The 14,799-nt window shown below is 40.6% G+C and overlaps 2 protein-coding genes across 2 annotated transcripts; one reads left to right on the top strand and one right to left on the bottom strand.

The window, feature by feature from the left end:
• Positions 1–3,796: 3,796 nt before the first annotated feature.
• LOC133367751 (olfactory receptor 14A16-like) lies at positions 3,797–4,777 on the bottom strand. Its single transcript, XM_061591851.1, has one exon. It carries the CDS (start codon positions 4,775–4,777, stop codon positions 3,797–3,799), a length of 981 nt encoding a protein of 326 aa, XP_061447835.1.
• An 8,006-nt stretch (positions 4,778–12,783) lies between these two features.
• Positions 12,784–14,445, top strand: LOC133367750 (olfactory receptor 14A16-like). Its single transcript, XM_061591850.1, has 2 exons — positions 12,784–12,823; positions 13,460–14,445. The coding sequence occupies exon 2, from the start codon at positions 13,465–13,467 to the stop codon at positions 14,443–14,445; it is 981 nt and encodes a 326-aa protein (XP_061447834.1). The 5' UTR covers positions 12,784–12,823; positions 13,460–13,464.
• The last annotated feature ends 354 nt before the right edge of the window (positions 14,446–14,799 follow it).

The raw sequence follows: 14,799 nt of genomic DNA, 5'->3' as shown, positions 1-14,799 counted from the left end.
CTGAGCATGTCCAACACCTGACAACAGTATTGGAGGCCTTAAGAGAAGCAGGCCTCACAATAAAAGCTAAGAAATGCCAGTTTGGACTAAAGGAAGTAATCTATTTAGGACATAAGGTGGGGAGTGGGAAAATCACCCCCTTATGGAGCAAGGTGGAGGCAATACAAGTGTGGCCAATCCCCTTAACCAAAAAACAAGTAAGGGCATTTCTGGGTGTGGCTGGTTTTTATAGGAAGTTTGTGAGAAATTTTTGGGAAATAGCAACCCCCTTGCATGAATTGACCAGGAAGAAGTGTTCTGAGCGTGTGGTATGGACGGATGAATGTCAGAAGGCTTTTGATCTGCTGAAGCAAGCCTTGTGCCAAGGACCCATATTAATAGCACCAGACTATGAGAAACCATTCATCGTGGCTACAGATGCGTCAGACCTCGCGCTGGGAGTCGTCTTGCTACAGGAGAGAGAAGGCACCAGACATCCAGTGGCGTACCTGAGTCGCAAGCTGACGCCGAGGGAAAAAAACTATTTGTCGGTCCAGAAGGAGTGCCTAGCGGTCGTGTGGGGACTGAACAAGTTGCGCCCATACGTGTGGGGACGAAGATTCACAGTGACTACGGATCATCGGGCCTTGTTATGGTTGCAGACTATGAAAAACCATAACACTATGCTGCAGAGGTGGTCCTGGGCCCTACAGGACTATCAAGTGGACTTCCAGTTCATCAAAGGCAAGGACAATGTACTGGCCGATGGACTTTCCAGGCAAGTGGCTGGGACTGCAGTGACGTGACCAGACAGAGGAACAAAGAAAGACATTTTCCCCATAGAGACTTTTATTTGTTAACGCGACGTATAAATCCTGGAACAGGAATAATACTCTGCTGTTGTTTAAGGGGGGGGAAATGTGATGTTCCTATATATTAGTGTATATATGGTAAGTGCTGGTTGTTTAGAGTATACATGGTAAGTAGTGAAAGAGGAGGGGGAGTGAATGGGCAATAAAATGCTTGATGATTGGTTGAATGTTTAAAATGGCTGACAGTATAAATGAAAGGATGACAGGTAAATCTGGGTGAATGTGAGGTGGTGAATTGTGGAATCTGGGGGGAGAAGAGAAAGAGTGGATTGCTTGGTGGGGTTTAGAGAGTTGTTTACCAGGAGGGAGGTGGAGTTCGGATTAGTATTGAGTAAAACCATATGCTTATGTGCCTTAAGAAGAAATCTTGTTAATCTTGTTAGCGTTGTTATCTGTAATAAATACTTAATTTGGTTTACCAAAGGCCTGATCCTTGGCTGGGGTTTCACAGACCAGAAGGGAGGGTAAGCTAATGACCAAGGCTGAAGGGGAACTGTAACAAATGGTGGCAGCGGTGAAGAGAATAACAATACCAGTATTCAGAGTCTCTGGGAATACTAGTATTGGGACGTTACTGGTGGTTGCCTAGCAGGGGGATCTGTTGAGATCTGTGCTAGAGCGGGGAGAGAAATCATAAGAGAGAGCAGTCCGGACTGGTGGAGTCCCTGGTGGTGCCTAGAGACAGGCAGTAACCACGAGCAGGTAGGAACCTGACAGGGAGAGCCAGTGAAGGACGCCTCACACAGCCATCCTACAGTCTCAAATGCACACACACACACACATACAGGCACAAGCAACACACTTCTCAGCTGATCCATACATATCAGCTGGGTGGAGGTATCACTACTCATTTTGCCACCACTGCCATATTTGATGAGGTTTTGTGAGGAGGGCTGAAATAATTGTTTGAGGGGCTCAGATTACATCCCCTGGGGTGGGGTAACCATCCTTGTACTAAATAATGGAATATCCCTCTATCCTTCAGAGAGCAATTCATATTATAGATATCAAACTAATATGGATTACACAGATCACCAGCACAGTTTGAAGAATTAGATTATTTTTCAAAAAAAAATTCTATTTTAGGTATACAGTTATCTGTACATTATAAAATAGTACATGAGAAACAAATAAATATTTAATGAACAGAATGCAAAAAATTGGGTGTTCATGGAGAACAAAAAGGCAATATTAATGTACTGTAATTTATGAACAATTCAGTATAATGTGGAATTATACAATATTCCAAACGATAAGAGGTCTACTTTACAATATTCACATTTTGTGCAAGATATTTCAGGACACCAGAGCCAGTGCTCAACTAAAAAAGAAATGTGTGCAATTAGCAGGTGTATAATAATATAAAATTTCCAAATACCCTGAATTTTACAGCATAAAGATTGGCAAGTAGCATAAATATCTCAAAAATATTATTTCCCACTGGGAGCTTGGAAATATTGCAGATGTATAGGAAAATCCATTAGACATGGAAACAAATATCCTTGTCCCTTAAACCAGAGCCCCCACCCTAACTTGAATGGGCCTTAAACTGAAATTCATACTCATCTACCTCTGGAAATAAAGCTCATAGAATTCACAGGCAACTGTGTCTGAGCTGACATGCATAGGATTGCACTGTAATTCTTTATAATTGTGGAAAGGCAACAAAAAATAAATTCAGACAAGACTACACCTATAGTGAATACCAGCCAATGTGAGATGGCCAAAAAAAAAAAAAAAGTGAACAGCGCAGCAGCACCGGAGGAATGGAAAGTGGCTGACTTTGTGATGCAAAGAGAATGTTGTTTCTATACCCAAATGTACCTATCAATGAATTAGTGTATGTCACAGCATCAGAGTTAGGAGAGACCTCAAAGATCATCTTGTACAACCTTTTCTGTTCATTCAGGAAATCCACTAATACAGCATTCCTGACAGATGGCCACAAGTCTTTCTCTAAAAAGTTCTAAGGTGCTTGTATATCACCTTTTGAGAAATCCTGTTTTACTGTCACACAGATCATGTTACTGGGAATCTATAGGTGCAGGGGCTACCTTCTGGATCAACACTCAGCCAAACATACCCAGTGTGACGTCCTTCCCTGGTTCTCCCTGTCAGGTTCCCACCTGCTTGTGGCTACTGCCTTTCACTAGGCACCACCAGGGATACCACCAGTCCGGACCATCCTTTATATGGTTTTTCACTCCGCTCTAGCACAGATCTCACTAGATCCCCCTGCTAGGCAGCACCACCAGTCACGTCCTATAACCAATACTCCCAGAGACTTTGCCTGAGTCTCTCTCTAGCTGGTTACTTTTGTGACTGTGTGCTTATGCTGTTCCCAACCCCCTTGTATCTTTATAGATAACGCATACAACTCTGGGTTGCTCTGGATACTAGAATTGTTATTATTCCTCCCTTCACTGCTGCCACCATTAGATACTGTTTCTGTTCAGCCTTGGTAATTACCTTGCCCTCCCTTCTGGTATGTATATCCCCCAGCCAAGGATCAGGCCTTTGGTAAACCAAATAAGTATTTATTAAATATCAAAAACAACAAGATTAGTTTTAGAATGTTTCACAAGCATATGGTTTCATCTATTCCTGTTTTGTACTTGACTTATTATTAATCAGAACTCCAACTCCCTCTTTCTCCACACTCCTGACCTCCACCCTCAAACACCTCTTTCTCCACACTCCCAACATCCACCCAGATTCAGCTGTCATTCTACCATTCATACTCCCAGCCATTCAAACACTCAACCAATCATCCAGCATTCTACTGCTCATGTACTCCCTCCTCCTCTTTCACTCCACTTACCATATGTCTTCTATATAAACAGCACTTACCATATTTACACTATAAGCAGGAACATCACACGCAGCTCTTTCAATCATTCCTTATTGGACTTCCAGTTTTATATCATTACAGCTATATACAAAATTCATCTTTGCAGAATAAGACTAGAGAAGGTATTCAAAGGAAAGTGCCTAAACCCTAATAGTTTTGACATAGCATTTTTAATCTCTTTGTTTCTCATGCTGTAGATTATTGGATTTATCAAGGGTGGAACCATTGAATATATCATAGACAATGCCATATCCAGATGTGATGGAGTGTTAGAAGTAGGCTTAAGGTAAGTAACAAAGCCAGTGCATAAAAATATGGAGACAACAGTGAGGTGAGGAAGGCATGTTGAGAAGGCCTTTTGCCTTCCTTCAGTAGACGGGATTCTCAGCACTGATGAGAAGATGTGCACGTAGGTTATAACAATGAAGACAAAACATCCTGACCCAATGACAACACTTAACACATCAGCTCCAATTTCAATTAGGTTCAAATCAGAGCAGACCAGCTTAAGTAACTGTGGGATTTCACAGAAAAACTGATTGACAACATTGGAGCAAAAAGGGGATGCAAAAGTTCCTCTGGCATGTAACACCCCATCAAGAATGCCGCTGATCCATACACTAGCAACCATTTGCATGCAGGCTTGCTTATTCATCAACATTTCATACTGTAATGGATTGCAGATAGCAGTGTAGCGATCATATGCCATGACTGTGAGGAGAAAGAAATCAGATGCTACAAAGAAAAGAAAGAAGAAGACTTGAGCAACACATCCAGAATAAGAAATGTGACGTGTGTTCATGAGGGAATTGGCCATGGATTTGGGGATAATGACCGAAACTTGACCCAGGTCCTGCATGGCCAAGTTCATCAGGAAGAAGTACATTGGGGTATACAGGTGGTGGTCAAAGACAACTGCAGAGATGATGAGAAGATTTCCGGTAACTGTTGCCAGATAAAAAGCAAGGAACACAAAGAAGTGTAGAATTTGTAGCTCCTGAACCTCTGAGAATTCCAGCAATAGAAATTCTGACAGAGAGGACTGATTAACTATGCTTTGCACCTTTGCATCCATGTTGCCTGTGAAGAGAGGCAGAAAGGCAATTGTTACAATGAGGCATTAATATTTTATACCTGTCTTTCATTGTCTATCCTCTGGTAACCTCTTGGTTAGGTTAATGCAATGCATTATATATGGGGACGCCTTTGCAGATGGTTCAGAAACTGCAGCTGATGCAGAATTCGGTACCAGGCTGCTGACTGGGGCAAGATTGTCTGAACACATAACGCTAATCCTGGCACGACTGTATTTGCTACCATATAATCATAGAATAGTAGAATTGGAAGGGGCCTGTAAGGCCATCAAATCCAATGCCATCCTCAATGCAGGAATCCAGTTTACAACATACACAAGTGGCTGTCCAGGTGCGTCTTAAATGCCTCCAATTAGTTTCTGGCCCCTTTTTAAAGCTCTCAATCCAAATACTTCAAAGACATCATCTCCCCACATGGTCTAACCTGGACCCTGCATTCTTCATCTGAGAACCTCCTCTGTGCGCACCCTTCAAGAGAGCTGGTGAGAGTGGTGACATGAGAACAGGTCTTCTCAGTGGTGACTCCCAGTTTATGGAATGCTCTTCCCAGGGAGGCATGCTTGGTACCATCACTACCTGATATTAGATGGCAGTCAAATATAAATAAATAAATAAAACCAAATCTTGTTCACACAGGCTTTTGGACTTAATTTTTCTGCTTTCCTTTTAGTGGATCGGAAGTTGTGTGTGTGTGTGTGTGTGTTTGTTTTAAGTCTGTGTGTGAATTTCTCCTAATACAAACAGCTTTGCCTGCAACATTGCCTAATACACATTTTCCCTAATATAATACATTTTTGTAAGTTGTTTTCACTAATATATGTATTTATATGCACACTTTATCCTAGTATACTTGGCTGGAGAAATGCACTGCAAATGTTGAAAAAGTGTGAATTTTGAAAGATGTCTCTGTTTTGGTTAGCATAATATTCCAAAAAGTGCAAATTTGGTAAGTTCACCATTAAATGCAAACTGAATGGCATTTCTTTCCAATTTTATTGCATTTTATTCCAATGTGATATAAAACAATTAATGCATTCACAGTATGTCAGTCAATTCTTCAAGAGAATATTACTAGGAATGTGCAAAACCCTCCTCTTGAACATTTAACTACTCTTAGATATTTCTTTTACATTTCTCCCTTTAAAGCCCTTCATGTATATTTACTGAGAAGGAACTCTAAATAAAGTTGAAAGTTCAATTTACATTAAATTTCATTGTCAGGTCTTGACACCAACTGTAGACCTCTGCAGTTAGAAATTCTACAGCAGAGTCTTGTAACCCACATTGCAGTTCATTGCTTATGTGAAAATATCTGAAAATATCCAGAAAATAGACAAATCACAAAAAACTAAAATACTTTATATAGTGCCAGATTCATGAATAGAAAGGAAGTTGGAGAACAGAGTGATTATGTGGAAGAGAGAATATGACAAGAGAGATGGAGAGAGAGGGAGAGGAGATGAACGGGGATGAGAAATTTGTTCTTTTCATGATAAGCGCAATTGAGAAAATAAGGGGGGAAAGCATTAAGTGGCTTACTATTTTTCTTCCATGATTTCTCTCTACTTCAGATTCTTTTTCTCCCCTAGTGAAGTTAGATGACTATACATCTGCCCAGCTATAAATGCAATTTTAGAAAACAATTCTCCTGCACTGCATCTATGAATGCAATGAGAATTTGTCAACACGGGGAGGACATATATTAATAGCTCTTTTGTCTTCCTAGAGATTTGCTCTCACAGGAACACATCTCAGTACTACAGCTGTACAGAAATTAACTTTCGGTTATTTTGGCTAATATGATTAGGAAAGACTGTCAGTGCTTGAATTCATGAGGATGACAGAGCAGTGAAGAGTGGTATTTTTTTCCACTGTAGCTATATCAGCTGAACTCATTTACAAGCAATCCCTAGGACATGAATAGCCCAAATTGACAATGTCAACAGTGAGGAGCCCCACATAAATCCATAGGCAAGAATTGGTTCTGGTTAAACCCAGCATTGGCCATATAGTACCAATACACCTAAATGTTCTGCATGATTTTGCACTACACCCAGATGGTTTCCCTTCACAAGCTATCAACCTTTGGCAAAAGCATTGCCTTTGGGACTCTATTAGGTAAAATCTGAGAATGAAAACATCAGGGCCAGATATGTGTGGCCTTTTCCTTCAGCAGGAGTGTGATCCATCCCAAGCAGGCAATTGACCAATTATACTTAGAACTCAAGGTTAAAATGCTGAGGGAGGATATAACTGGTAGATGTAACTAGGGGAGAATAATGAAACCTAAGACAGCCACCACAGATTCCCAGTGTCTTTCAGGAGGGTAACTAGATTCTCACTTCTGAGCCCTGTAGCTCTCCAGTAACCCCTTCCTCATGGTTATGAGGTTTGGGGAGTGATACATCCATGAGTTCTTTTGCTGGACCCTTTTGAGGAAACTCTAGGGTTACCCTAAGTGGGCCAGTCCCACAATAACCATGCCCCAGAGAGCTTGGATGGTTAGGGAAGCCCCTTCTCCAACACCCCTGTATCTCCCAGGTAGCAGTGGAAGAAATTGCAGGATATCCAGCGAATAGCAGACTCCCTGCTTGTCTCATCTCTTACACACACACACGCACGCATGCACACACACACACACGCACGCATACACACACTCTGTTTTCTCCATATTTGTATTACACTGCTGCTGAAGGAGTTGAACTGGCTACCAGTTAGCTTCCAGGCTAAGTTTAATTGGCTGGTACTAGCACAAAAAGCTCTATGACAGGATCTCTAATATTTTGTTTTAGGACTGGGGGCAGGCTTGGATGATGTCTTTGGGTCCCTTCCAAGTCTGCTGTTTTATATCTGTAAATCTAGAGTTTGTGGTAGTAGGATCTGCTGAAGTAGTCAAACTAGTTTCTTTCTTAAGTGAATGGTCCTAGTTGAGCCTGCCGACCCCTTTGCAGGAAATTCAAGGGCCAATGCCAATGGGCCAGTCCGACAGTGACCTTGCCCTACAGGGTCTGGGTGATCAGGAAAGCCTCTTCTCCAAGTCTCTTGTGCCTCTCAAGAACTAGAGGAAGATGTTACAGGAAAGCCACAGTGTAGCAGGGTCTCAGTGTCTTTTCCATTTCCCTCATGCCATGACTGCTAACTATGGGCTATTTAAGCTCAACAACTCCAAGAGAACTTCATCAGTCCCAGGCAGAAGAAGCTGTTCCATGTCCCACCCATCTCTTGGTCTGGCTGATTGAGATGCTCCCTAGCCCCTATAAAGCTGGGTTGCATGCTGGGAGGAGCCCTTTGGCCGAAAGCACTCCCATGCAGATCTTCAAATGGCGGTTGAATTTTGTTTTGTTTTTTTGCCTACTCTTCCCTGCTGAGTTTGGGATTACAATGGCTTGAGCTGGTCAATATAACTTTAATTGTTATATCCTCACTACATGTCCCATCTGGTAGACTCAGGGATGGCATGTCATGGGCTGTAATATAAGGGGTGCAAAGCAGGAGGCAGTTATATACAGTTTTCTTTCAGGAAAAAATAGCAAGGTGTACTGATAAATCCTCTCTACTTCCTCCTAAGCCTCTCAAATATTTGGGAACCCAATATACCTCATGCATATTGCTATTAGGCCAGGATCACTGGCAATAAAAGCCATTATACAGAAACTACTTCTTGGCTAGATAAGGCTGGCATGATGGTGATTGAAGTTGCACATCACCAGTGAAGGGGTATGTTTGCAATGAGTCCTGTCCTCTCCAGTCTTTTCCTATTATTATTAATTTTGATCCCAGCTTTTATTACTTTTATCATTATCCTGCAAACAGTTAGAATCACTGTCATGTAGTGGTTTTAACAGCCTTCTTGAACCTAGTGCCCACCAGGTATTTTGGGACTACAACTTTCATTATCATTTATTATTGGCTACGTGTTGTGGTGTTATGAGGATAAGATCAGAGGGGAGGCAGAGAACAATGTATGGCAGCTGGAACTTCTTTGAGCTGGAATGGGATATAGCAACCATCTTCATAGCACCTCCTTGACATCCTAACCCTTGCTAGCCACTTTCTTTGAACTGAGCAGAGGGATACGTGGGTAGGAAAGAGACACCTTCCTCATGTAAGGAGGGAGTAGAAGTAATTGTGACTTTTCTCCAAACACCCCCTTCCATATTGCTATGTCCCCGTAACTAACTAAAAGGCCAGAACTATTTCTCCCTCTCCCGGTGCCTGTTGTGGAGGTTGATGAAAAGTTATGTGTCGATACTCATAGAAAAAACAGTCCTTATGGCATGGATAGCGCTAATGTTAGAAGTGAATAGCACCTCATAAACGTATAGACTCATAGAATAGTAGGGTTGGAAGGTGTCTATAAGGTCATGAGTCCAACCCCCTGTTCAGTGGAGGAATCCAAATTAAAGCATACCTGACAGGCGACTGTTCAGCTGCTTCTTGAAAGCATCCAGGCCACCTTCTCACTAGGTAATTGGTTCCACTGTCATATTGTTGTTTGTTTGTTTGTTTGTTAAATTTGTATCTCGCCCTTTCTCCCAGAAGGAGCCCAGGATTGGCAAACTAAACACTTAAAACACTCTAAAACATCTTAAACCGCTTAAAAATAGATTGTAAAAGATATTAAAACAAAACCTATTACAAAACACATTATAACAAAATATCTTTTTTTAAAAAAAGAAAGCTTTAAAAACATCTTAAAAAACAATTACAAAATAGATGCAGACTGGGATTATACAGCCACAAGAGTGGCTGTATACTCTAGCCATCATGGATTTTTCACATTCCATCATGTTAAAATGAAAATACCCCCATGCCATTCTGCTGCTTCCCATAAGCTCATTTCAAAATGAAATCTTACAAAACTCATAGTCCTGACCTCAGACGTGCTTCCTTAACAACCCTTTAAGTTTTCATACTGATACACAAAACACTCAGAGGTAATCTGGAGTTCAAAGTGTAAAACAAGAAAAAAAAATCCAGATCCCTATTGTACATTTTTCTGTCAGTGGTCTCATAATTGGTTGAAATTAATTAAAAATCAGCCATGTTCACGGAGTACCTGTAATTCTCTTATTCACCTTGCCCCATGCTCAGAGTTCCTATTGTCTTGATATTGTTGCTTTCTCCCTGCTAAAATCAGATCAGCACAGTGCATTTCTACTTTCTGTTATTTGGACTGATTGTAGGTGTTGCCACCACTCACCATATGCTCACCCTGCTTTTCAAAGTTTGATAGAAATATCTGTTGTCTATTAGTGCATTCATAAACTGCAAGGTTTTTTGCCTATTAGTGAATTTACCACTCTTCACTGCTCGGTCATTCTTATGAACTCAAGCACTGACAGTCTTTCCTAATCATATTAGCCAAAATGACCGAAAGTTAATTTTGTTTCTATAGCACTGAGACATGTTCCTGTGAGAGCAAATCTCTAGGAAGACAAAATAGCTATTAATATATGTTCTCCCCATGCCGACAAATTCTCATTTCCTTCATAGATCTAGTGCAGGAGGATTTTTTCCTAAAATTACACGTATGGCTGTGCAGATATATAATCATCTAACTTCACTAGGGGAGAAAAATAATCTGGAGAGAAATCATTGAAGAAAAATAGTAAGCCACTAATGCTTCCTCCCTTATTTTGTCAATTGTGCTTATCATGAAAAGTATGAATCTCTCATTTCCATTCATCCCCTATTCCCCTGTCTCCATCTCTCTTGTCATATTCTCTCCTCCACATAGTCATTCTGTTCCTTTTCCATTCATGAATTTGGCACAATACAAAATGTTTCAGTTTTTGTGATTTGTCTGTTTTCTGGATATTTTCAGATATTTTCACATAAGCAGGTGAACTGCAATGTGGATTGAAAGACTGTTGTAGAATTTCTGACCGCAGACGTCTACAGTTGATGTTAAAACCTGCCAATGAAATTTAATATAAATTGAACTTTCAACTGAATTTAGAGTTCCTTCTCAGTCAAGATACATGAAGGGCTTTAAGGGGAGAAATGTAAAAGAAATACCTAAAAGTTTTGACATGAGTAGTTAAATGTTCAAGAGGAGGGTTTTGCACATTCCTAGTAACATTCTCTTGAAAAATTGACTGATATATTGTGAATGCATGAATTGTTTTTATATCAGATTGCTGAATAACTTCCCATTATCCCACGTGGAGCCTGAATTTGTTTAAATAACAACAATGATAATTTTATTTAAATAATAAAAATAACAACAATTTAAAAATCCTTCTTTCCATTCCAACCTAGTTACTTTTTGTTTGTATCAGTCACAAGTGCCAGTTTCACCAAATTCAAACTCCTACCCACTCCCTTCTCATCATTCATTTTTCTTTAGTTGTTCATCTCTTACCATAGCCTTCTTTCAAAATTTTCTCTCTGGTTTAATATGTTCAGTTATTGTCATGTGTCATTCATACCTCTAGCTCAATATTATCTACACCAGCCTTCCCAAACCTGATAACCTCCAGATGTGTTAGCCTACTACTCTAATCAGCACCAGCCTACATGATAAATAATTAGAGACTAGGAGATGTAGTTCAAAACCTCTGGCGGGTTGAGAAAAGCTGACCTATATTGTAGGACAGCAGCTCTCCAGGATGTCACACAGTGATCTTTTCCCAGTCCTTCTTGGAGATGCCTGCCATGTTCCAGGGAAGTCTGTGCTGTGTCAAAAAATTAAGAGTGTTTCTCTGACCCTTTACATAGAGGTAGTGAGATATAAGCTTACTATGATTTTCCCAAGCATCTGTGGCTGATAACAAATCAAGGGAAGCAAAGAAGTAACAAAACCCTCTTCATTACTCTGCAGAATGTTACAGATGACCAGTTCGGGCTGTGGTGAGGTAGCCCTAGTCAATCATCCCCTGGCCAGTGTATCTCTATTCACTTACTCTCACTCTCCAATTTGCCCCAACATCCTTGTATCTAATATTTTATAAAATGGTCTTTTCTGTTTGCAGATGAGCTGACAGATTTTGTTTACACTATTAGAGAGGCAGCAATATGATTGGCGAGGTATTCCGTATTGGCTATGAATTTGGAACAAGACAATTGTGTATGTGAAATAGGGGGTTAATTCAGACACTCAGAAACTCAGTGGCGGAAAGGTCGGATATTTGACAGTGTGACACCTAGAAGACTGGTCAGCCCTCTGTTCTGGATGGAGATGCCTGGGATTGAACTGTAGACTTGTTCTATGTACTGTGAGCATCTGCCCTGTCACTGTGTTAAGGTGTTTCTCCAATCCTATACACAGAAGTAGTATGTTTTAAGCTTATGGCAGTTGCTTGAACATGCACCTGTGCTTGATAAAAAAAATCATGTGAAGCAAAGTAAAATCCTCTCCCCTAATTTGTGGAATGATAAAATGAACAGTTCTGGCTGTGGTGAGTCAGCCCTTGTCAATGATAATCTGGCAAGTATATCTCTCATCATTCACCCTCACTCTCAAATTCTCCCCATCATCTACCTGTTTCTAATGTTGTGAAATGGCCTTTTGCCTTTACACTTTAGCAGGCAGATTACTTTTACACTTTTAGGGTAATGCAGAAAAATGATTGGCTAGGGATGTTGCATTGGCTGTGTATTTCAGTACTGACATTTTTGCATTCATTATTGTAGTGTAGAGATGAGGGAGAAATGCCATCCAGTTTGCATTTAAAGGTGAACTTACCAAATTTGCACTTTCTGGAATGCTATGCTAACCACAACACATGCATTTTAAAATTCACACTTTTTTCAACATTTGCAGCGCAATTCTCCAGCCAAGTATACTAGGATACAGTGTGCATATAAATACATATATTAGTGAAAACAACATACAAAAGTGTATTATATCAGGTAAAATGGCTTTGCAAATGTGTATTAGGCAATGTTGCATGCAAAGTTGCTTGCATTAGGAGAAATTCACACTCAAACATACATTAAAACACACAAACATAAACATACACAAACTGCCACCCCACTAAAAGGAAAGCAGAAAATTAAAGTCCAATGCCTGGGTGAACAAGGTTTGGATTTATTTATTTATATTTGGCTGGCGCCTGACATCAGATAGTGATGGTACCAAGCATGCCTCCCTAGGAAGAGCATTCCATAAACTGGGAGTCACCACTGAGAAGACGTGTTCTCATGTCACCACCCTCAGCACCTCTCTTGGAGGGTGGACACAGAGGAAGTCCTCAGATGAATAACACAGGGTACAGTTTGGTTCATGTGGGGAGATGCTGTCCTTGAAGTATTGGGATCCTGAGCTTTAAAAAGGGGTCAGAAACTAATTGGAGGCATTCAAGATGCAGCTGGACAGCCGCCTGTTGGATATGCTTTAAGTTGGATTCCTGCATTGAGCAGGCTGTTTGACTTGATGGCCTTACAGGCCCCTTCCACCTCTGCTACTCTATGATTATATGGTAGCAAATACAGTTGTGCCAGGATTAGCGTTATGTGTTCAGACAATCTTGCCCCAGTCAGCAGCCTGGTACCGAATTCTGCATCAGCTGCAGTTTCTGAACCATCTGCAAAGGCATCCCCATGTATAATGCATTGCACCAATCCAGCAAAGAAGTTACCAGAGGATAGATAATGAAAGTCAGGTAAAAAATGTTAATGTCTCATTGTAACAATTGCCCTTTTGCTTCCTTTCACAGGCAACATGGATGCAAAAGTACAAAGCATAGTTAATCAGTCCTCTCTGACAGAATTTCTACTGCTGGAATTCTCAGAGGTTCAGGAGCTACAAATTCTACACTTCTTTGTGTTCCTTGCTTTTTATCTGGCAACAGTTACCGGAAATCTTCTCATCATCTCTGCAGTTGTCTTTGACCACCACCTGCATACCCCAATGTACTTCCTCCTGATGAACTTGGCCATGCAAGACCTGGGTCAAGTTTCGGTCATTATCCCCAAATCCATGGCCAATTCCCTCATGAACACACGTCACATTTCTTATTCTGGATGTGTTGCTCAAGTCTTCTTCTTTCTTTTCTTTGTAGCATCTGATTTCTCTCTTCTCACAGTCATGGCATATGATCGCTACATTGCTATCTGCAATCCATTACAGTATGAAATGTTGATGAATAAGCAAGCCTGCATCCAAATGGTTGCTAGTGTATGGATCAGCGGCTTTCTTTATGGGGTGTTACATGCCGGAGGAACCTTTGCATCCCCTTTTTGCTCCAATGTTGTCAATCAGTTTTTCTGTGAAGTCCCACAGTTACTTAAGCTGGCTTGCTCTGACTTGTACCTAATTGAAATTGGAGCTGTTGTGTTAAGTGTTGTCATTGGGTCAGGATGTTTTATCTTCATCATTATAACCTACGTGCACATCTTCACCTCAGTGCTGAGAATCTCCTCTATTGAAGGAAGGCAAAAATCCTTCTCAACATGTCTTCCCCACCTCATTGTTTTCTCCATATTTGTAACCACTGGCTTTGTTACTTACCTCAAGCCTACTTCTAACACTCCATCACATCTGGATTTGGCATTGTCTATGATATATTCAATGGTTCCACCCTTGATAAATCCAATAATCTACAGCATGAGAAACAAAGAGATTAAAAATGCTATGTCAAAGCTATTAGGGTTTAGGCACTTTTCTTTGAATACCTTCTCTAGTTTTAGTCTGCAAAGATGAATTTTGTATACAGCTTTAATGTTGTAAAATGGAAGGCCTGTGAGGAATGATTGAAAGAGTTGGGTATGTTTAGCTGAGTGTTGATCCTGAAGGTAGCCCCTGCACCTTTAGGATCTGAATAGCATGAGCTGTTACACAGTAAAACAGAATTTCTCAAAAGATGATATAAAAGCATCTTAGATATCTTTAGAGAAAGGCTGGTGGCCATATGTCAGGAATGCTGTATTAGTGGATTTTTTCTAATTGAGTACTGGCTTTGGCATCCTGAAATATCTTGCACAAAATGTGAATATTGTTAACCAAACATCTTAACGTTTGGATTATTATAAAATTCCACATTATACTGAGTTGCTC

Source organism: Rhineura floridana, chromosome 11 (genome assembly GCF_030035675.1).
Source record: "Rhineura floridana isolate rRhiFlo1 chromosome 11, rRhiFlo1.hap2, whole genome shotgun sequence".
NCBI lineage: Eukaryota > Metazoa > Chordata > Lepidosauria > Squamata > Rhineuridae > Rhineura > Rhineura floridana.
The sequence above is the reverse complement of the archived record's forward strand: the minus strand, read 5'-3'. Positions and strand labels throughout refer to the sequence as shown.

Excerpts from the sequence above, each read along its gene's own strand:
- LOC133367751 (XM_061591851.1), bottom strand. The coding sequence starts at position 4,777 with ATGGATGCAAAGGTGCAAAGCATAGTTAATCAGTCCTCTCTGTCAGAA.
- LOC133367750 (XM_061591850.1), top strand. The coding sequence starts at position 13,465 with ATGGATGCAAAAGTACAAAGCATAGTTAATCAGTCCTCTCTGACAGAA.